The following is a 23,970-nucleotide window of genomic DNA, read 5'->3' as shown; positions in this document are numbered from 1 at the left end:
AGTGAACAACACGCCATTGATATAAATAAAGAATGGAGTCCCTGCTTGAAGCTGTTTGAGTGCTTGAATAGCAGCGATGAACATAAACCACAAAAATTGTCCTTTGTAATGGGGCCTGTTTTCTTCTCTCTCCCTCCCTGTTTGTGGGCATGTGCAAGTGTGTGTGTACTTGTATGTGAGGCCTCAGACCGGTTCCTTTAATAAGACGGGCATACAAGTGCCCACATTGTCAAAATAGAACAGCTTCTATTCTTCCTCTATTGTTTGGATAAAAAAACTAGAGCAGTGAAAGTGAGTTAATTCCGGGGAGCTGCACCTGGTTTCTTCTCCGAACCATGTGTGCGAGCTCTCGTATGTCTGGATGGGAAAAAATGTGCCTCTGCCAGCTTCTCTCTGAGCAACACTGCCTCTTTTTCTATCTGAATTTTCTTTTCTTTTCTTCAGTGACTGTGTGTATTACGTACACTGGAGATCTGTATTGACAAAGCTTTTTACTGAGCGGAAATACTGCCAGCACAGTGCCCAGCTGGTAGCTAATGATCTCAGTTTGTTGATTAACTGCATGTTTGTCTATTCTCTTCTGACACTGAGCTGGGCCAGAAGAATACAGAGAGAAAACGTTCAACTCTCAGATATGTTCTGAATACAGTAATAATGACAGTAAGTGTGGGTTATAAAGGCCTTTAAAAAGATGCCTTTAAAGAAGAGATCCATGTGCGTGTGGTAGATGAGGATAAACCTTGAATAGATTTGTGGTGAAAATCTATCGTGCACTGCCCTTCACATTTTCTCTTTACAACTTCGAGACCTGAAAGAGGAGATAAGGTTGAATGGATATTGATAGATAGTTTTGGATTACCTGAAATCATATCTTCCAGGATGTACCAGGGAAACTGAATATCAAACTCTCCCCTGTTCGTGACGCTTGTTTCTCTCCCTGTCTCCCTCTCTCTCCACTAAGATTTAGTAAAACCTTGCTGTATCCTGGACCAGCTCCACAATCACCCCCCCTTCCCAAAAAAAAAGTTTTCCAGTGATGTCACAGCGTCGTGCCTATCTTTCAAACAACAGAGACAAGAGACACGGACGGCGTTCTCACAAACCGGCGTGCGCAGTGTCAGGTTCTGTAGCTCGGAACAAACGCTCATCTGATCCACAGACGACATGAGGAGAAAAAGCTCCCCTGGGCACTAAATACCATGCTGACATTTACACAGAGAAACTAAAATGTGAAAAAGAAACAAGGCTCATTTTTAACACCCTGAGATGAAAAGGCATCTTGTGACAATGAGAATAATTTTCCTATCAAACCCACTCTGGTGTGCCGTCCGAAACTGAAGCGCAAGCACCCTAAAGGCGTCCGCCAGCAGCAGAGCTACAGAGCACAAGTCATACATGGGCGAGTAAATAAGATGACAGCACTGTAGGACACAAGGTCACAGCAGAGTGTCGGGGAACAGGACATGTAGAGTGTTGTCTTCCCCTGGTGTTTGGATGCAAGGGGCACCAGGGGCAGGTACAGGACACAGCTAGCTCCCGGCCCAGCTCCGTTATCACCCACTCACTCAGTCACACACTCTGCCGGGGCCACTAATGTTCCGGAAGGTTGCACACGGCGCACACACGTGGGCTGGGTGTGAGTCCCACAGGTCCACAACTCTCAAAGGGGAGGTCCGGCTCAGATCACTCACGTATTTGTGGAATATTACACACACACAAACACGGCAGTATAAGGTAATAAGCAACTTGGAACGCAATCTCTCTGCTTCTCATTTAAACATGTAAACATTTTTTAAAAAGTTCAGAGTGGAATCCAGTCGAAGTTGTCTCGGGCCTCACACTTCAAATGCGGATCTGTGCGTACGCGTTTCCCACATATTAGGCTATAATTCACACATAGACTGACTTTAACAACACCACAGGAAGAGTGAGTGTGATTATGAAAAGCCCTAACTGACCAAACAATAACACCTACATAAATATCACACCGCACCCCCACGTCTCAATCTGACACGTACAACCCGCTACCTCCAAATCATACACATTACTAATGCTATGCACAGGCATCCATACACTGGCATACATCGAGGTATACAGTACATGCTTGCTCGAACACACACACACACACACACATTATAAAACACAGTTGGCTCACACATAAATGCTATCTATGGTAAAAATTGACTCCTGCAACATCATGTGGGATGTGCTAATGTGCACCGTATCCCAGCGATGCAGGTTCACAGTAGCAATTTCCACTAATGGAGGTGACTCTGTCGTGACTTCATGGTCTCACTTGTCATGTGACACTTTCAGGCCATCAACGTCCGCACCAGTGATGTCACCACCAGCCCTTCCTGTGCGAGCTCAAAACGGCTGCCCGAGCCCACACAGAGACGTGTAAACTACTTTTCAGGTGCTATTGCTCGGCCCCTCGAGTGGGTAAAAAACAGATGCTATGAATGATCTGTTAACATTTACAGAGATGTGACAGTGTCGGGCTCTGACTGCTTTTCACATCAGACACATGCAAATGATTTTTTTCCATTACTGAAAAGCTCCTGGTTCTTAATATGATAATTTGTTTTGTAAGTAGCACATCAAATGGCTGATTATTTCTAAATAGAAATAAAGTTAGGAAACTAAAAGAAACTATGCTAAAATCTGTATTATTTATATTCTACTTCTAATTTTAATTTGTAGAAGCACCCACTGTAGATGTGACTTGTGGGGAGAGTGAACAGGCAACAAAGGGCCAGATTTGAAAGTTTTAACATTTTCACAATGTCAGCATTTTACAACCTAGCATCAACACCACATTTTAGGATGATCAGTAATTCAGACTACATTTGAAACAAAAGTTTTCTAAGTTTTCATGTCAACAATAAGTAAGTTAGAAAACGTTTTGATACTTTCTTCACGAAGTACTTTCTGAAGGAGACAAAAATTCCTGTTCATAGCCCTCGATCTACTCCGTTTACACAGGCTGTGATCTAGTACAAGTCTCAATTACTTTAGCACATAATGAGCACTAAATCATGGTGAACATACACTGTGACACACAGGCTTTATTTGTTCACCCCATCCACCTCCACAGCCCCATCCTAAGAGATTCTCACACACACAGACATACACAGAGATACGCGCACATGCACACACCCACACACACACCCACACACACACACCCCCCTGTAAACTCCCAAACCATGTCGCCACAACATCCCCTTTTCAGAGCCATGAACTAATTCTAATTCTTTCTCTCTTTCTTACTTTCTATCTTTCTATCTTTCTGTCTTTCTGTCTTTCTTTTCTATCTCTCTCTCTTCAATCATACACTTATTGTTATGTGCATGTGATTCTACATATGCTACCACTGGTCAAAATTATCAATAAAAAAATTAATAATTTATAAAAATTAAATGATGCACTCTACTCTACACAATTGACCATTCACGTCTCCTCCAGGCAACAAAAAGAGGAGAACAACATCCCTGTGATGAACAGAGGGATGAGAAGAAAGGACTGATAGCGGCTGCTTCACTGCCACATGGGTGAGAGGGGAGAGAGAATGACGGGAGGGGGCGGACGCACAGGAAGCACATTTGTATGCATTTCCTCTCATAACAGGAAGAGGCCAGTGGCTTCCCCTTCACAATGGCTTCGCTTCTCCTTCCCACCTCCTGCCTGCTTCCCTGGGGGAGGAGGAGGTGGAGGAAGAGGAGGAGTGGAGAGACAGGCACCAACAAAACTGCTGGTTAGAAAACCAAACATGGACGGACGCACACAAGTGCGCACACACACACACGCATACAGAGATGTCAGTCAGCTATGGAGCGGCACGATTTGTCTTGAGACAAACACTTATCCCATTGTCAGGGGCCAGGCAGGAAGACACGGGCTTACGCAAAAGGAATAAGAGGAGCCCGAGACCTGGGCCTGAACTCTGCCTCACAGCCAAAGAAGCTGTTAAGAGGGGTATTACGACAAAAGAGGCTTTGTCCTACCTCTAATATATGCTCCTCTCTCTCCTCAAAACCCCACTTATCATTCTTCTTCTGCACGTCGTCATTATACAGTAGGGAGAGGAGACTCCTTCATTCAGTGTCTAAATCAGAAGGGTCCACTTTGAGTGGCTAAAATCGAATCTGTGTAACTGATGGAGCAGCGTCTTAATTATGCCAATTTTAGTTAGACTCTAGGTGCGCGTCTTAAAATACATGCTAGTTTAGATTGTTCTCCTTAGCAGAAGTAGTAATTACATTTCAGTACAGCGCTGAAATGGCTGGCTACGCTCCTTCTGTGTATGTTCCTGGTTATGCTGAAAAACCGCAACTGGAAAAGGATATGCCAACTGAAAAAAAAAGAAAGTGGATGTTATACTGCAAGGCCCAAGTTAGTGGCAGGAACGACAAAAATAACTTTGCTATCATGCATGTGAGGTGCATAAACTTTTTGTCGTGGCACCGTCGCAAATATAGATATATAGAAAAAGAAAAGAATAGAACAAGAAACTCTAAGGAGCTGACTGGCCTAAAATTATTTTTAAATGTCCCAACCTATTTAATTGAAAGCGTTTTCTGAAGAAAAGAAAAGAAAAACAAGAAATTCTTAAAAGGAACTGAGTTGTTTTAAGAGTTTTATGTAGATTGTATGTCCCCACACATTTAATTGTTTCAGTGATTTCGGTTGGAAGAAGACCCATAATTCACTAAGTAAAGTCTTCTTATGACAAACAAACATAATTTATTACAGCAGTAAAACAAGTGGACAATAGCGAAAATATATATATATGACCTGTAGATTCTGAGGGAGTCCACCATGGTAATTTAAAAAAAGCAAATAACTAAAAACCTGTCTATTAACTTTATGAGCAGCAAATCATTTTTTGATTCTTAATTTTTTGGAGATATTTTTGTTTTAGAAAATGTCACATAATTTTACCAACTGTTCCTACTTAGTCTTATTTTGAAATTTCAAGGGCCTACATAATGAGCGAAGTGAGGTGAGAGAGCAAAATGAGCCACATGAAGAAGATGTGAATGTGAGACAAAACAGGAAATAAGTCGAGGAGGCAAAAGAGAATAGAAAGAAAAATACAGCAAAAGGAAGGTGAGAGCTCAGTGAGCCCTTTTTCAGTTGAGGTCTCACACTTGCTTTGGTATAAGAGGAGATGGTAGAAGGTGGGAAACAGGGAATTAGAGGAGGGGTGCAGGAGTGAGGAGCTACCCTGTGGGCCTCATTATTTTCCTGCTGTTAATTTCACTCACACATTTTCTCACCCCAGTGCTGTTGATTGGAGAGAAAAATGCTTTGTCGTAGAAACAAAAACACCCCTTTATTTCAGCTGCGGTTGAAATAGTGAGGCGAATATACGCAGAATAACATAAAATAATGTATCTCAATTTGTTTTGCTCCCAGCCAAGTATGTGTTTGAGTTGTTTGTTGTGGAGTTTCGGAAATCCTGTTGTTTTACTTCCTGTCACTGATGACCTGATCAACGTTTGACCTTTGGCCCCCGGGTCCCCTCCCCCTTGAATCTCGCATGTCCAACACATACGCACAGATTCGCACAGACGAGTCATTCTAAATTAAGTCCACTGAATGAACTGGCTGCAGAAGTAACACCAATTAGAGCCAATTTCAGCAAATTAGTCGATCCCCGAGACCGACCCCAGAGAGATGGATGTGTTTGACATGTGTTTACAAGCAGGCATGTGTATGTGCTGCATTAACAGGACACTAAATGCATCTAAGTGTTTGTCTGTGAGTATAATCTGCAATTGCTCAAAACTATGAATCTATGCCCGTGTGCATACAAACACAAACCTGCGCGTGCATGTTGTACAGTACAGTAGGTGTGTGTGTGTCACCTACCTGTATGTGTGTGTTCTCTGTGTGTGTGTTGGGTCAAGAGAGTCTGCTGTCTGTGTGCAGCCCATGAGTTTATGGCACAGGGGGCTCTTTCATGTGCCCAAAGGCTGGGAGAGGGTCTGAGTGGTCGGGGGGCTCGGAGCCAGGGCTCGCACACTGCTGCCCAGTGTCCAGAGGTCCGGGCAGCCAGTCAACACCAGGGAGGCCTGGTCCTTCTGCCCCTGCTCTGGGGAAGTGTTTCAGGGCCTGCGGGGTGGCAGCCCAAAGTGGCCGCCCAGAGAGAGCCAGGCCCCTTGCCCACTGTGATGCTTCTGCAGGGAGGGCAAGGGTGGACAAGCAGCGCTGCCCCGTAGGTGGCAAGGCGGCGTTGACAGCCACGCAGAATGGTGCCACGCTTCAACGTGTGTGTGTGTGTGTGTGTGTGTGTGTGTGTGTGTGTGTGTGTGTGTGTGTGTGTGTGTGTGTGTGTGTGTGTATGTGGACTCAGGGTTAATGTTACAATGTGGTTATATCGTTATTTTTGTATTTTATATACAGCGTCTATTATATTGAACTATATCACTATGTTAATGTTAATCTGTTGATTTAATAAAAAAGACCCTAGAGGAGTTTTCAGAAGACGGCAAAACTTTTTAGACGTAAAAGTATGTGAAGAATTCGAGGTTGAAAGAAACACTATACAAACTCCTCCAGTGTTTATTTGGCTTGTGCTTTTGGACATTTCCTCAAAAAGGAAGTGAAAATATGCAAAAAGTCAAAGCTTCCGTTTTCTCTTTTTCTTTTTTTTTAAGAAGAATAAATTTTAGGTTTGCTGTTTCTGTCTGTGTCTCTGTCTTGTGATGTCCGCCTCTGTAAAAATGATGTAATTTAGGCTGAAGGTTGAATGACACTTAATTCCATATGCTCCAAGAAGAGCACGTGGTGATCGCCGCATGACTTGTTGACATCATATCCGAAGGAATAATTATTACATGGAGCCAACAGCAAAATAAGTAATCTATCATTTAAGAGATCAAAACAACAAAATCCAGTGATATATTGATTTTTCCTTTCCCTGAACCTTCTCCTCTCTCTCTCTCTCCTCCTCTGCCTGTAAGTAAAGCCCGGATATCTCAGGCATCGATTCCCTTCAGGTGTCCTTCCTGTCTCCCTCTTTCCCTCCTTATCCTCAGGAGCCGGAGTGCTCGGTGCAACTGGCGGGCCCGGTCGACGGTGGGATGAGAGAGGAGGGCTGAGATAACAGTAAGGAGGATGTGTGGGTGCTGCTGCAACACGATAGCTTTAGTCCTCGTTTAAAACTCTGTGACCTCCTCCTTGTTCCCTGTCTGACTGCGTGTCTCACCTTCAATAACAAATACATGATTTGGATTATGAGCACAAAGGCACATATAGTCAAACAACCCCTCAGATTTGTCCATCTCTTTATATTAGAGACCGAACGATTAGTCGGTTTGCTGATATCACTGGCCGATTCTTATCAGTGAGTCTCGGCATTAGGCAGAATTTTGCAGATTTACTAATTTTAAAATTATTACCTTTGAGAGCAATGGAAAATTTATATATAATTAAGTTCAAAGTTTTTTCAACCTTTAATTTGTTCACCATAGATGGTGATGTAGTTGTCAGCAATACTTGCAAATGGAAAAATAAGCCAAGGATCTATATCGGTATTTCTGTTTATATTTGCAGAACTGAGAACGCTTATTTCACAGAATAAACTACATAGAGAAGATGTGCATTCATTGGCTGTCCTGTATCCAAGGTGAACACACCATGTATCAGTAAAAATCATAAATCATAAGTCTCTCTCTCACCCTCTTCTCAGGATTCTCTTGTTACCATCACATTCATTGAGCTCTGTCATGACGACGGTCAATTACTCTTCCCGCATGACTCAATCGATTCCTCGAGCCTCTTTATGTCACTTTACTTCTGCCACAAATGAATGCTTTTGACGGAGCGCATGGTGAGACGTTGTTGCGGACCTGTATTGTGGATAAAGACGAGGCAGAGGCAATGAAGCAGGCCCTGTGTCCGAAGAAGGTGCGTGTGTTTGACCTGTGATCCAGGGGGCCACATTAACAGCGTATGGATCCAATTGGGCTGCCAGGAAGCTGACAAAGTGTCAGTGGTCAGTTGTGCCACAGGAAGTGATCGATTGTGGGCCTCGAGGGCAGTGTGGAGAACTCTGTCTCTATCTATTTCCTGCCACAGACGCTGGTGTCTGCTTGAATCACGCCGTCCGCTATTTATTACGTCTCTCTCTCAAGTAATGCCAGCTGTTGTTTCAAAAAGTGTCCTGCAAGAATCCCATTATTGATAAGTAGCTGTTTAAGCAGGGAGTTTTCTTTTGAGTTATTACATCAATGATTTAATATGTTACTAAAGTGCAGCATAGAGGAAATCTACTGCAAAGAAATACTGTCTCACTGTTTGTTTCGCAGGCAACCCTTAATCTCCACCCTGTCCGACGTGCGTCACCTCAGATAATCCATCTCTGTTGGGCTGTTTGTTTACAAGTTTTCTCACCCTGCTTCTCCTCTGCTACCACCCGGTAATATTCCACTGTCAGTGAGCTAAACTGGGTGGCATGGTGTGAGAGGTTGGGTGCCTCAGTTGGCAGCAGCCCTCAGACAGAGGGGCTCTGATATACCGAATTAATTTTGAGACTTACAAATGTTCTCATGCAAATCCACACATCCTGGTGTCCTCACACTGGTGTTTTTAGATGGAGGAGAAACAACCCTGCTATTATAACCCAATAGATCTTCTCCACCCAAAGCAATAACTGTGTTATCCCCACACATGCCTCTGTCCCCCAGTTCACATATTGCCCAGACTCCCAGAAGACCCTTATTGTTGAGGGCTGTGTGGGGTGCAGGGTGTTTCTCCTTCCTCCTTTCTCCACCTCCACACTCATCCATCCTCCCATCCCCCAGGGACTCACCTGTCTGTTGCGTTCATCCATAATCCGCGTGATCTGAATCTTTTTCCTCCCCATCGTCCCAGTCTCTTTTCTCTCTCCTCTTTCTCAAAAAACTTTATGCTTTCTTCTCTCTTCTCTTTCTTCCTCTTTCTCTCTCGTCTTCTTCTTCTCCTTCCCTTTCTTCACTCTTCCTTTATCTCGTCGTTTTTTTTCTTCCCTGCTTTCTATTTGTTCCAATCAACTCAAAGATTCCAGCATCTGTACCTGCAAGAAAGGAAAAAGAGGGGGTGGGGGGAGGAGAGGAGAGGGTGAGCATTAAATGAAATGAAATATGGCAAAATACTGAGAGAAAAAATAATAAAAGTGGCATCATGGCAGCCACAAGGGAGGTTGAAGAAAGACAAAGAATCTGTCAACAATGTTGTGAGAACCGCTGTGTTTTTCACTGTCGATATCATGCAAATCAGTTTCTGCATTTTTTTTCTTCCCAGGCACCGACTATGAGAGGAGACAGCGCTGTCAGGATCTTGCCTCGTTCACAGAGACTTTGACAGTGTTTTGGAAGTGCCGCTAACTTAAACGCTCTAATCACCAACACTGTTACATTACCTCCAGACTGAGAAATACATTTTGTTTCTTCCCACGAAAACTGCACTGTATTGACAGTGGAGCTGCCAGAAACATCTTTTTCTGCTCTATCTGCAGCTCATCTCCAAAATTGCAGGCGTGAGTGGCGAGATAGGATACAGATGTAAAACTGAGCTCAGTGTTACCATGTTCTGACAAAACAAAAGCCAAAATAAAAATGAGGGGAATGGGGGGGAAAAGTGCCAAGAGTCATCGTTGGAGAGTTGATAGTAAAATAAAAACGTTTCTTAGAGACGGAAATCAAACAAAATTCCAACATGAAGTTAATCCAGCTGGAGATAGTGCACGTCAGTGAGTGCATCTGAGGAGCAAATGCACTTGTGTGTGTGTTTGTGTGTGTACCTGTGTTTCATGAGCGCAGGCCAGCGCGGCTGCTGCTGAGCTGGACTGCATGTGCGAAGAAGAAAGCTGCGCTCCAAAAAGTTTGCGTGAGTGAGTGACTGTGTGTCCGTGTGTGTGTGTGCACGTGTGCGAGTGTGTTCTTGTGCGAGCTTGGCTAAGCCCGAGCTCCAGTGCATCTCTCCAGAGTGCTAAAGTAGGCCAACCCAATCTATCTCAGGGAGGAGCAGAAGAACTGTTGTTGTGTTTTCTTTTGACAGTAGAGGTGATAACGTCCCTCGTTATGCAAATGAGCATCCCATTATTTAAGCTCAGTGCAATGCAGGGGAGCTGTCAGCGCCGTCACATAAAAAAAAATCTTCCATCTACCCTGCCTTTTTTTTTTCTCTCTCTCTACTTTCCCCTTCTTCTCTCTTCTCTCCTTTCTGAACCAGATTTCCGGCACCTGGCAGCACAAGCATCAGACGCTGATGTGGAAGACGACACCGCTTCACCAAAAGACATGTCAGTCTCAGTCTCTCTCTCTATCACTCCCTCTCTTCTCCCATAAACCCTTGCTCTCTTCCTTGCTCTCTCAGATTCTCTCCTTTGCACGCTCGCACACACACACACACACACACACACACACACACACACACACACACACACACACACACACACACACACACACACACACACACACACACACACACACACACACATTGTAATGCACCTCCTTTACCCTTCTTTTCTTTTTTCCCTCCCTAACCTGAATCCATGTATTTATTGAGTAACATGCATGAGAAAGCACAAGAAAGCTCTAAACCCCTGAGGTGAGTGGAGCACATTGCTATGCACTTGACCTCTTTGTGCTGGAGTGTAGGACATTGATAATGAAATAGCGTAATAGGAACATCCAGGCGTACTAGTAATAGTGACAGACAAAAGGCCTGTAGCAGTAACTAGAATGATCATGTGTTCCTTCAGAGTTCATGTGCAAAAACACACAGAAACATGAATTTATTTCAGATTTAATATGAAATAACATAACTTTTATTATATTTTAAGAATCTCTGCCCAAGATTTTCATGTGCAGAGTAAAACAAAACAAGACAATATGATTTAAACAATAATGAAATGAGCAACAAAAAGCTTCCTGAGTTGATGTTTGGGACACGCCCACTTATCGAAGGAATGAGATACAAACACAAACACATCACTTGACAGTTTGGACAAACAGCCGATCTACGCCATCACAATAATAACAAGATCTAAAATAACTCTGTGGCAGCTCTAAAGAGGCTACCCAAAACATTTTAGCATCACTGTGAGCAAACACACCCAACCGATAGACAGGAAAACAAAACGCTGCCCCCTGGAGAAAAAAAACAAAGACGGATGTTGTCAGACAAACTCGGATTACAAACCAACACTAAGGCACTTGGCACAAGACAGCCAGACAAGGATATCAATCAAGCTGGCGTACCTCAATCACAGGCTGACAGCATCATCCCCTCCCAGTCTTTGTGCACAACAACACTACCCAGCCCAGGCATCGCTCCAAACAAGGAGGCGTTACCGCCGTGATCCCTGCCTCCTGGCCTCCACCTCCTCCTCGTTCCACCCACAGCTCACAGAGCAGAACTGAACCTCTCAATGTCAACACCCGCTGGGGCAACACCTTAGGCCTTACGTAACATTAATGCTAAGACTAAGCCCGTGTCCTGAACATTTAATCCCCGCACTTGGCTCCCAGTGCCAGCCAATGCTCCCCGAGGTGAGGCTCTGCTGCCACTCGCCGCTTAGCCTCGTGCCTCCCCACCTCTGCGCCCCCACCCCTTCCACCCGCCACATTTCCTCTCACTCTTGCCTCCTCCTACACAACGAAGAAAGTTCCCTTCCCGTCGTCCCAACCACCCCTTCTCCCGCCACCATCCCCCACTCTTCTTCACACCCGCCCCCGTCCCATATGAGTGCCAGGCAGCTCCTGGTTAAACACTGCCCACCTCCTCATCAGGCTCCCTTCCCTCTCCTTCCCATGTGGTGAAGGGAGCATCAGTTAACAGATTACCACCGAATCACTCAATCCAATTTAGCCTCATAACGACGTGACAGTGAAACAGAGTGAAATCAAGCCCCGCTAAATAAACATGGTCAAGTGTCGGAGGGCAGAGATCCTGAGCAGGAATTTGTCGCAGACACACCTGACCTTGAGAGGGCAAAGAGGTGAGAAAGCAATGAGAGGAAAAATTAAGACGCACAGCGCAAGACAGGAGAACGAACTAACGAGCTTTTAGACATTAAGCCAATTTACTAATCCCTAAGTAAGGCATAGGGGAAGAGGGAATGAGCTGCGAAAGATGAAGAATACACTTCAGAGTTTATTTGTCTTCTCTGAGGAGTCTGACTAATGGCAATGTCTGCATTCACACTAGCGCTGGTAACTGGATGGAGACCGGGCAGGCGACATCTAAGGTCAGAGAGCACGCTGGCACCGAGTGGGCCGAAGCGCCACGGTTGCTCCTCTGCTTGTTTCATACCCTGGGTCCCAACTCTCTGCTGCTTTGAGTTGGAGAGGTGACAATGAAAGAAGGAGATGGGGAGTGGATGGGAGGAAAACTGAGAAATTGAAGAGGAGAGAGGGGGAAACGGAGTGAAGCACGGAGAGAAATCTTTTTGAACAGGCACCAGGCCTCTCCAGGGGGAGGGGAAGAGCTGTACCCACGACCCTCCCATCTGTTAAGCAGACGGACGGAGAGAGAGAGAGAGAGAGAGAGAGAGAGAGAGAGGGAGAGAGAGGGAGAGAGAGAGAGAGAGAGAGAGAGAGAGAGAGAGAGAGAGAGGGAGAGAGGGGGACGAAGGTTGGGGGAGGATGGAGAGGGAGCAGCGATTCACCACATAGATCTAATGAGCATTCTCTCTCTCTCTCTCTCTCTCTCTCTCTCTCTCTCTCTGTGTCTCAGAAGAGGAGCTGAGAGGACGACGAGAACATATACACTCAGTGCACCACAAGGCTTGATTCTAGGTCGCCTCTCTCCCAAGTGTTTAGTCACTAAAAACTAATATACAGCACAAGGCGCTTTTTCACATTCTAATAGACAGTCTGTAGGGTGCTTGTTAATGTGGCTGTGTTATTGAGGACAGGCGCTGGAGATGACTCCTTCGAATCATGGGGGGACGAAAAGAGGAACTTTACCTTGACTCATGCAATTTGTCACATTGAAAGACGGCTGCGGTAGTTATTGTTTGTGAGCTGCGGAGAAGGGACGTGACAGCAAATGAGAAGAAACGTGGGGCTGCGCGAATTCGCCTTCCGAGAACAAAAGTTGAACCCAGTTCGGCTTCGCCCTTCAGAGAACTGCAATGGGGAAAGACGTTAAAAACGAAACTGGCACTCCTGTAAATGCAACGTGTGCAGAATTCTGCTGATGCTGACATTCTCAAATCCTAATTCTACATGTTGTAGCAAATTGGGGAAGGTGATTTATCATGACAGGATTGGCGATGTTTTTCCAAGAAACCCCACCTCGGCAGCACAGCCTCGGCTCATGGTACATCTGCAACACATTTGGTACTAGCATGTGTCCTGGAAGAAAAAAAAAATATATATATAATACCAGTATCCCCTATCCTCCTAGGAAATGTGGTTGTGAGGATTTGAAATAACATATTACACTGCAGTAAGTAAACCTTTTAGTAGGTGTATGGTACATTAAATAAACGCTCTCTCTTTTTAAATAAACTCCCATTTCCTTGAAGAGGTAGATGGAAAAAAAAGAAGCTTTAATATAGTTTTCTAAATACTATCTGAATGTCAGTACACACCGACAGTGCTCCATTTTCATTCCAGCATTCCTGTCATGTCGATTTCTTTTCCTCGAGAACATATTTCTTTTCAGATGTGTCGATTTTTTGGAGGTTTCTTCTTTGCGTCTGAAGCCACGCGCACATACGTGTGTGTCTTTGCGGGCGCATCCGTGTGTGTGTTTGTGTTTTTTTTTGTTTTGATTCGAAAATAGTGGCACACAACACTTTATCTCTTTTGAGGATGAATGGATATATATATGAGAGGTGGGGAGGGATCATACAGAAGGAGCGAGTCGATGGCCAGGCGGGATGGAAACAGAAAAATGTGTATCAGGTCTCATTGTGCCTCTAATGTCATTACAGGCAGTGACTCCTCTATGTGGCACGCCGCACTCCCCATCTGTCAGAGCGAGATAGGCAGGGTGACGAATGGCTATCACTGCTACTTCCCTCAACCCCCACCACCACTCTAATGTCTCTATCTTTTTTTTTTTTCGACTGCTGGGGGAGAAGAGTGACCTAAACCTGGGCGGTAGCCCACGCGTAGGTGGGCCTCTATGCTTCTGAATCTCAGCAGATATTAGGGCTAATTTAACATGTTAGCAGCTAAAGAGATTAGCAACATGTACATCTGGGGATTAGAGTGATAGTGGTGGATCATCCTATAATGTGTTCATTCCTTCTTCTTCTTTATTTATTTTTTCATTCCCAGTGAGCATTCTAGCTAAACTTGAATGTGAGATGCGTGTGTGTCCTCAAGTGTAGTGTGTGTGCTGGAGGATATGTCTTCACCTGTCTCTCTCTATTAGCTCATGGTTTAGTTGGATCATTAGCGAGACAGAGACGGTTTCACATGTATTCTATTTTCAATCTTCACGTAGCTTAGAAGTGAGTCACCTGTCTATTGATGAGGAGGAAAGTGAGCCAGTAGCCCGTGGCTGGCACAAGTTTTACAAGTGTGATTGACATTATGGAATAAAGTATATTGTTATAAGTAGCAGCTCTAGTTCCGCAGCATGAGTTCTCAATTCATCACCGAGCCCCGTTCAACCAATTCCTCAACTTAAAGCTTCATACTTCAACTTTAAACCTAATTGATTTTAAAACTAATGACAGTCTGCCCGCGCTGTTTCCCCCTCTTATCCTTCAATCCAACAGTTCTGCCCCGGGGTCTAGGAGGACAGAGAGACAGGAAGGACACACACACACACACACACACACACACACACACACACACACACACACACACACACACACACACACACACACACACACACACACACACACACACACACACACACACACACACACACACACACACACACAGCGGAAGGACGTGACATCAGCAGGCAAAGACAATCAAAGGTGCTGAAGGTGCTTCCTTCACCAAATCACTCACATATTAACAGAGCACACATTGGGATTTAGAACCAAATCACCAAAATCCCCAGTGCCAGATAAAGTCCAAATGAACAGAAACAAAATGATTTCTGAATATGAAATTAGATAACGCCTTCACTTGAATTCCCTAATATATTTATTCTTTTGCTTTGTATGTTTTAAAACTTGCAAAATCCTCTTTTACGACGCAACAGATTTATTGGGAAAACACTGGAAATTGGGTTGAAACTACTGTTTTTTATTCTATTCTATTGCTTTATCAGTATCAGTTAATAATAATGAAGGTATGAGAGTGTGAAGCCCTGCCCTTCGTTTGGGCAGCTGCTTCTCTCACTCAGCACCAGTGAACATGGGCCTTGGGCCACTAGAGCCACAATGGAGATAGGTAGCCATCCGTCAGAGCCAGTATGGAGGCAGGTGAGAGCTATCTTTCCATAACCCATCGCTGACTTCCCCAAGGACAAAATGACTTGACACAATGCGTCAACCCCTCTGTTTGAAAGGAGGCCAAGGGCTGTAAAGCTGCAGCTGCTGGGCCAAAGGCAGATGAGCAAGAGGGCACACGTGAAAGCGAGGTGAAGCCAGACAGACGGGGATCGCGAGGAGGAGTAGCCTTCGTGGTTCCCTGCCGATTATCAGCAGCTTTCTTTTTCTTTTGCGGCGATGGCTTATAGAGCCATGAGCGATAAACAAATAAAATTAGCGGACCACAATGACAAACTTGCCACACACATGCCCGTGTGCCAAGCTGGCGGAAAAAGTGGTATCAGAAAAAAAAAAGGAGAAGAAAAGAAAAAGCAGAAGCAAAGGCGAGCCACAATTTGGAGAGGCCCCGGAAAAGGCTGGAATGAATCACCATTTACTGCATTCAGTCTTTCCATGGCATGAGCATAGGGAGGGGCGAAGAGCATTCAAGGATGAAGTGGAGATAGAAAAGATGATAGAGAGAGAGAGAAAAAAGAATGGACTTAATAGAGGTGACACATTACAAGGTGGAAGTTTGGCGAAAAGGGACAAAACGAGAGGTACTGAAAAGGTTTAGATTATGGAGGTGGTGCAGATTGTCAAACACATCTAATGTTTCAAGCACCCAACTTAAGTTTCCCTTTATTAAAAGAGTCACATTTTCTTTCACTCCTTCCTCCCTCTCTTTCCAGTCGTAAAGTCATTTAAAATGCTCTGCCGCAGGTCAAGTTTTCCAGCCACTGTAAACCACTGTCCCAAAGCACACGTTGCCCTGTGCACCCAGGTATGTAACTGACCGCTGACAGGGACCGATGGCACGTTCGCAAAACTCGTCATCTATGTGCGCAGGTAAGTTTCTCTCTGCTAATGTTTTTTTTTTCGTGATCGCGAAGCAAGCGGCACAAGTAATGAACAATGAACCCATGTTGTGGAATAGCACTATATGAACCCTTCAATGAGCATTCCCAGCCCCCACAGGAACAGCCGGGAGTCATGTCACTAAGAACACAAAGCACTGACATATTCACCCAATTATGTTCCCCGCCGAGTATGACAATGTCTCAGGATGTTAGCAATGTTCTCCAGTGGGGGGAAAAGGGCAGAGAGTGTGTGCGATGTGCGTGCGCGCGTGTGTGTTCGTGTCAGAGGTTTGAAACCGAGGCTAAGGGCTAATTTGCAGCATGGGCCACGCTTTGCTTGTGTTCAAGCACACAGCAAACTTCCCCAGTAGTCCCATGCATGCCCCGGTCCCCTCCCTCCCTCCCTCACCGCCCCCTCACCCCCACACTGTATCAACACCAGACATCATGGTTAAGACGATCTGCTGATGATTTCATCACACCCAACCCCAGCCCCCTACCCCTTTACTCTTTCTCTTTGCCACAGCATTCTAATCACCCTAATTAAAAGCTTTGTTCATTTAGAAATCTCTGATGACAATTTGTTTCACTCTACCCTACAGCAGTGGTGGCTGTGAGGAGAGGAGAATTAAATTTGATCTTCTGACAGCAATTATTAAATGCTCCCTCCTGGCCTCAATTAAGGCCTGCAGGCTGATGCTAACGTCGCTAACCCTCGCGCAAACCACGAGGTTCCCGTGTGCACTTGCTTTTTCTTCACCACCTACATTTTGCCATCCTTAAACAGGAATGTGGTGGTGTGGGTGCAGGTGTATCTGTGCGAGTCAGTCACTTTTGTAGGTATGGAAATGCATGCTTGCCCCTCATCTGTTTTGCATTTGCTGATGGGAAGAGGTAAATAAAATGATTTCCTTTTTTAGGGCGGGTTTGTCGAAACCAAGTCAGCATGTGGGGAATGGAAACTCTACGGGGAAGTTGTGGAATTTACTACTTTTTCTTTTCTCGCTTCATCAGCAAGTTTCCACAATGATACTATTACATGAAGTTATTGTTTTCTAAGTTTAGACTTATGCTTATTGTTGATTTTCTCATCTCTACTTCTCACCTCTCAAGACCATTCACTGTAATGAGAATCCAAACATATATACATGAAAAAAACGATTAAGGACAGAATTAACCCATCAAAAGCAGGCAAATAGTACAAACTGTAAACAGTTAGCACAACGCTGCCTCTCTATGTTGTTGTGACACTCCAACAAGCATTACATGTCACGGTTGTATCCTTTCTGAGCTTCTGAATTGAGAGCCACAGCTCCGCTTTGAGTCCATGCACAGCGTGTGGGTAATTTGCGCAGAAGTAGAAGGTTGCACACTTCAACAAGGATGTCCTTCATAGATTCGACCTTCTGTTTTTTCTTTTCTCTCATTTTTTTTTTCTTCTCCGAATGGTCCCTGTGCTCGGCTAGGAAACCGAGTAACCTAGATCGTAGACTGAGGGGAGAGAGGGATTGTGACAGAGAAGAAGAAGAGAGACGGGGGTTTGAGAAAGAGAGAGAGAGAGGCTGAGCTACAGAAGCAGTATGATAGATTGAAGGTAGATAGAGACTTTGACACCTCAACGCCCGACTCAACGTTTAAAAACAAAAAAGAAGGCAAAAAAACTCTGCTAGAATGATGTCATGTTCAGTTGTCTTTTTTTTGTTACCACAAGCTGATTGTGGTGATTATTGGTGAGCATCGTTTCCCTGTTGACGCTGCGCATCATTAAAGAGAGATTGTTCCACTGTTAATGTTTGTTTAAGCGAAGGCAATATAACATTTCCAGGCACTGTCTCCTCACCACAGACACACACACAGACACACACACACAAACACTCACACACACACACACACACACACACACACACACACACACACACACACACACACTCACACACACAATGTAAACTTGAGACCCAAGTTTCAAATTTAGGTTGCTCTGCATCTACAATTTAAAGTCAAATTTAGATTACTTAAAAAAATAGATCAGGCAAATAAAATTTAAAAAAACAATCTGTATCAAAAAGTTTTTCAATCCCCGTCATGACAAATATACATAACAAAGTTATAAATATATATAATCACATATATAAATATATATATATATATATAAAGAAATAATAAATATAAAGAAATATGAATCTTTTCCAGCACATAGCCTGAACTCTTCTCCTTTCACAGTGCCTTAGATTTCCCAGAGGATTGCCGGTGGTGAGATGTATGAGGCGAAAGGTTGCGCGGAGTGTGGAAGGCGTGTGGCGGCATACGGTACCTACAGATCAGCCTCTGTTTAGGGGAGTGGCCCCACCAAGGCCAGATCTGGGCCAGACTCAGTCCAAGCCTCTCATTAGTCATCGGCTGGGTGCCGCTTTCCCTTTTGGAGTGGTTATGGGGGAACCGGTGAGGGTCTGGCAGTTGCACTGTACTCCACTCCCAGCACCATCACAACCCGACCTCATCAAAGCGAGCGCTCGTAATTTGTCACAGAAAGCAGCCAATTAACATATGTTAAGGGAGGAGGGAGGACGAGAAAGAGGGAGGAGAGGAGGGGAGGGCGAGTGAAAAAAGATAGCGTATGATTAAAGAGTCTGCACAGCTGCACAAAATCAAAATGGCAAAGAGAGGTTTGAAAGAGACCTCAGACCAAGTAATCTGATAAAGCTTACTGTTACTTAACCCCATAAGCAGGAGCGAGAGGGAGAAGGGGAGAGGGGAGAATGAAATAATAGAGACCAACAAATATTAAATTACTGCTGTGAAGCTACAAGCTTTGGCAGAGAGCCTCTGCTCTCGATACGTGGCTACAGTGAAGGCCACTGTATCACATGGAGATGACCCTCTTGCCAAAGCACTACTGCTGTTTGACCACGCTCTATTTATAGCTCGGCGCTCGCCCTCGTGCCTGACGTAGTTCACAGTTACACTAAAATCTGCCAGGAACTTTCTGCTTTCACAAAAAATTTGAGCGCCTGGTGCACCGCAGCAATTATGTTCCCTTTCTCATGAAACAAAATGTGTCATTTCGTTCTTCATTTATTTTTTTCTGTCACAAAGTCTCCGACAAGTTGCTTACATTCCAACTTGTTTGTTTGCTTTCAAATTCTTGTTCCTCATGGTTGTTTTTTTGTTTTTTTTCAACATGCAGTGTGCGGTTTATTTATGCATGTGTGCACACCTGTGTGTGACTGTGTGTCTGCGCGCATGTCTGTTGTTGTCGATGTTGTTGTAGGAACATCTTGTGAAGTGAGTTGTGTGATACCCTGCCTTGTTGTTGGATACGGTGGCAGGCTGAATGCATTAGCAGTGCACGCCGCTGCCATTCTGTGTTCTGTCGTCTCTCAGCCACCTCTGCCTTGTCTCTCTCTACAGCGACTGATCACACGGGGCTGACAAGCGAGTTCGGGTCTGCGTCTGCTGCGCCAGCCTTCGCTACGTGGGCTCTGACTCGTTCAGCGAGCAAACATGAGAGAGGCGGGGAGGAAGCTTAAACAAATTTAAGTGATTTTCGAATTGTATGTCAAGTCGCGGGGAAATCCCTGCAACAAACAGGCTACAAACTTGAACAACAGTTTTATGTTCCTATACAGTCATTTTAAAAATACATGTTCATTATGGTGATTTTAATTATTATTATTATTTGTAGTAGTAGCAGAAGTATTGAAAGTTATGAAGCCTACCCTTTACTACTATATATATATAAATCATGACTGTTTCCTTTTTTCCCTCCTCTTCCTCTCTTGTGCACTCTTATCTTTACCATCAGGCATCAATCGTTATTTATTTATTTTCCCTATTTAGGGAAGTAAAGGGCCAGAGTGGAGGAGTGAAGGAGTGGGGGGATGGAGGGGTGGAGGGGTGGAGGAGACGGCGGACAGAGTGCTGCGCATATGACTCTCGCCGCTCAGTCGACTTCTTTCCTCCCTTCTTCCTCCTCTGCGTTGCGAGCTGGTGGTTCAGCGAAGGACCTGGCCGCCTTGAGTCCCCCCATGTCTACCCCCACCCCACACAGCACCGCCACCCCTCCGCTCAAATCCCTCCGCTGCAAAGCACAGCTGCACCGTTCACATAACCTCGCCTGCCCCCTCGTACTACCCCACCACCGCCGCCCCACCCCACCCCAGCTAATGATAGCAGAGCACGTCCCCTCCACAAGGCAACAGCTTTTTCCACTTCATGTACATACACACAAACTTGGCACACACACACAAGAGCATTAGACACACACACTAAGTAGTGGGCACATCATATCCCCTTTCCTTCTCTTGGTTCCTTCCCTTCATTTTTTCTCACATCATTCAATTTCTTCCCCTTCTCTTCACCCTGAGAAAAATCCCCAAGTCTTGTGACCCAAGGAAGGCCTGAGAACATTATACACACACACACACACACACACACACACACACACACACACACACACACACACACACACACACACACACACACACACACACACACACACACACACACACACACACACACACACATATCCTGCACAGTATAAGTGACCTGCATCACAGCTGTGTGTGGGAATTCGTACGGGTGGGTGTGCTAGCGGGAGGGTTGACTGAATACATGTATTTGCACATATACCTGCGCACGTCAATGTTCACACTGCATATGGTGCATGTGCATTGCCGCGTATAGCTCCATGTGTTATACATTTAGTCTATGTGATATATCTGTTGCGTGTGATGTGTGTCTATGTTAGCAGAGGAGGAAGGGAGGCGGGGGACGGGGGTCTCTGGGCTTCTGCTGTGCCTACTGTGAATAAACAACTCATTACACGTGTACTTAACCAAGGTGAGCTGGCGAGCAGTGGAAGCTAATCCCCGTTATCGTTCCCACCGTTTCTCTTCCGATTAGACTACAGGGAAGAGGAGCCCGGGAAGGTAGGCTGCTCAGTGCGTATAGGAGGAGGAAGAGTGGAGGAGGCGAGAGGGAGCGAGAAGAAAGAAAAGCATGTGAGTTAACTTCCCACAAGTGCCTTTCTTACTTATATTATCCTTTCTCACTCGATCTTGCTCGCTCTCTTCTCTACCCTCTTGCCTCCTCTCCTTCCTCCTCCCCTGTGGATTTCGCGCTGCTCTTCCTTGTTTTTCGACCATCTCTCAGAACTGGGTCATCGACAGACTGCGCGAACATGGGAGGGAGGAGAAAAAAAAAAAAAAGCATGTTCTTTCTATGAGAACAATCCAAGGCTTCTTTAACAAGTAGTCCGCTTATCAAATTAAGCTGTCAAAAGCACAATATTAACAGGCAGCACAGTTTCCTCCGCAGAGATAGAGGGAAAAAGCACAAAGCAAGAGAAAAAAATAATGATTTCTCTTTCGCTGTGTATATACACAGTCCACCAAGGGCACTAGTGCCTCTTAAAGATTTCTCTCCTTCCCTCTCTCTTTATGTCCCACTCTTAACATGATTATTGGGCCTCTATTATAAGGGGCCAAAATGGAAAGGGCCACTCATTTAGTGGGGGAACAATATAGGAACAGGAAGCAGCAAGGAACAAATGTTTGAACAAATTACAGGCTTTACATGCAGAGTTTTTCCACCTACGATTGGACACTTGTGCATCTCAGGGTCAAAACGTAAAGTCAAGCAAATAATTAGCTGATTAAATAAAGGAATACGTTGCCAGAAAAAGTACAAATGATTATCTGCCCACATAAGTGAGACATTCAAAATTAGTTTGACCCAAACAATCAAAACCTTTTCATAAATAAATGAATGCAGACTGCCTATAATAAGCCAGCTCCACTCTCGTATGTCATTATCAGCAAATCAATAGACTTCTTCTTTTTTTTTATTCAGCGATCCATCATTCAAAAAAACCCTCTCATTTCATTTAAAAAACATGTGAAGCCAGATCATCTGGTAGGAAAGCGCGAGCAGAGTGTGAGGGAAACAGTGCACGGAGAGAAAGTTAACGCTAACTGCTGTTCACAAGGCATATGTCTGAGACGCAGAAATTAAATTAACGAGACACCTCTGCATACAGAAGGCAGAGAGGAGAGAAAAAAAACCCTGTGACCTTATGCTCATAGACGAAGTATCAAAAAAACACACCTCTCAATTTGAAGACACTCTATTGTGTTGCCATCTTGACACTCCTCTTCAAGCATTAAAGTCTGCTCTGTATTCATAAGAAGGAATTAACTTGTTATATATTTTTTTTAATCCGTGCTTGACTAAATCTGACAGTGTCAGATAAGGCCACTCGCGATGAACTGTGAGTCCTTTTTGTGTTTTTACTCCAGAGACTGATTTTCTCACACCCTCGATCTCAGTCCCATCCTGTTTGCCCGGCCCCTGAGGGGGGGGCGGCTGCTCTGCCGTACAGCCCGGAAAGGGCGGACGGTGGCTGGATGTGACGTGGAGGCGCTGGGACTCGACTGGAGGCAGGCAGGAGCCACGACAGGTATCCCCCCGCACTCCCTCGGCTATTTATAAAACCGCGAGTCCAGCACGGCGGCCAAAAATAAGACGGAGGCCATTTTTTTCCCAAAATAATAAAGGCGGCTCCTTCGACCGCACACCTTTGATGCTTGCATGCCCAGACACAAACCCCGGGATAAGAAATGACTAACGTCACCATGCAACAATTATTACCAAATATTAACAAAGTAGAAAAACTCCTCACTAGACAATAGAACCATCGCTGTACTCGCAGTGAGCATGCTCGAATGTGCACATCCTCACACATACATACACAGCAGACAAAAGTCAATATCAAGGCTGGGCTATTTCTGTAGAGAGCACTGTTTAGGAAGTGTGGGCCGGGTGCCAGTATTCTCCTCAGTATCGTCTGGGCGTCATTGCACTGCTGCTGTTATACAAACTCACCTCTTTCCTCTCTCACCCGCTCCTCACCCTTTCTACCAAACCCCTTGTTCCATTGTCAGTGCTCTCTGTGTGTGTCTGTGTGTGTTTCTTTTATACACACACACATACAAGGTTATTTGGTTTTCCACTGGGTCGAACCACAGTGCCAGGTGAAAGCATCTATTGGCAGGATAAAGAGAGTGGCTGGTGTGAGATCACAAGGCCCCACTCTGCCCAGCAAACCTTGAAGTGAAGCGCCGGGCTGGAGTTTCAAACAAAGTGCCCCCCTCATTCATTATACATGCGACTGCACTGAAAATCTCCTTCCGCAACACCATCTCTTCTCCTTCTCTCTATCTTCCTCCCTCTCTCCTCACATTGTCCCTCTCCTTTTTTTTTTTTTTTTAGACAGAGCATCCATAAAGTATGAATAAAATTAATGACATCACGAGCTGCACTTTGGAAGAGCCACTGTAGGAAAAAGGCCATACATCATGGGGCAGAAGGAGCTGGGCCGAAAAAAAGTGTTACAAAAATTGAGCGAGAAAGAAAAAAAGGTGTGTGTGTGTGTGCTTCAGCCTTCTCCTCCCTCAGGGCACCCTTCATATTGCTGTACATTATTACGTGTTATTACGTTTGATTTCAGATACTCTTCAGCTGAAAAGTTTGAACACAATTCATTTTTGTCTTCCTTTTTTTTTTCATTTCTTCATGTAGCTGCAGCACAATTCTTTTTTTCCTACATTTTCTTTGTCGTGCTTTTTTTTTTTTCTTCTGGTCAGCTGAGTAATGTAAAGTGTTCAAAACAGTCCT

General features: G+C 44.8%; 1 protein-coding gene across 23 annotated transcripts in view; it reads right to left on the bottom strand.

Moving 5' to 3' along the window:
* The window catches only part of mef2cb (myocyte enhancer factor 2cb), a 72,749-nt gene that overhangs the window by 32,067 nt on the left and 16,712 nt on the right, over positions 1–23,970 (bottom strand). For all 23 annotated transcript variants that reach the window (XM_035166888.2, XM_047341522.1, XM_035166893.2 and 20 more), the window contains one exon: positions 8,819–9,061. In XM_035166888.2, the coding sequence (XP_035022779.1) occupies positions 8,819–8,872 (54 nt within the window). In that variant the 5' untranslated portion in view covers positions 8,873–9,061. The remainder of the gene's footprint in view (positions 1–8,818; positions 9,062–23,970) is intronic.

The sequence above is a fragment of the Hippoglossus stenolepis genome, chromosome 9 (assembly GCF_022539355.2).
Source record: "Hippoglossus stenolepis isolate QCI-W04-F060 chromosome 9, HSTE1.2, whole genome shotgun sequence".
Classification (NCBI taxonomy): Eukaryota; Metazoa; Chordata; class Actinopteri; order Pleuronectiformes; family Pleuronectidae; genus Hippoglossus; species Hippoglossus stenolepis.
This window is presented reverse-complemented; position numbering and strand designations above follow the sequence as displayed.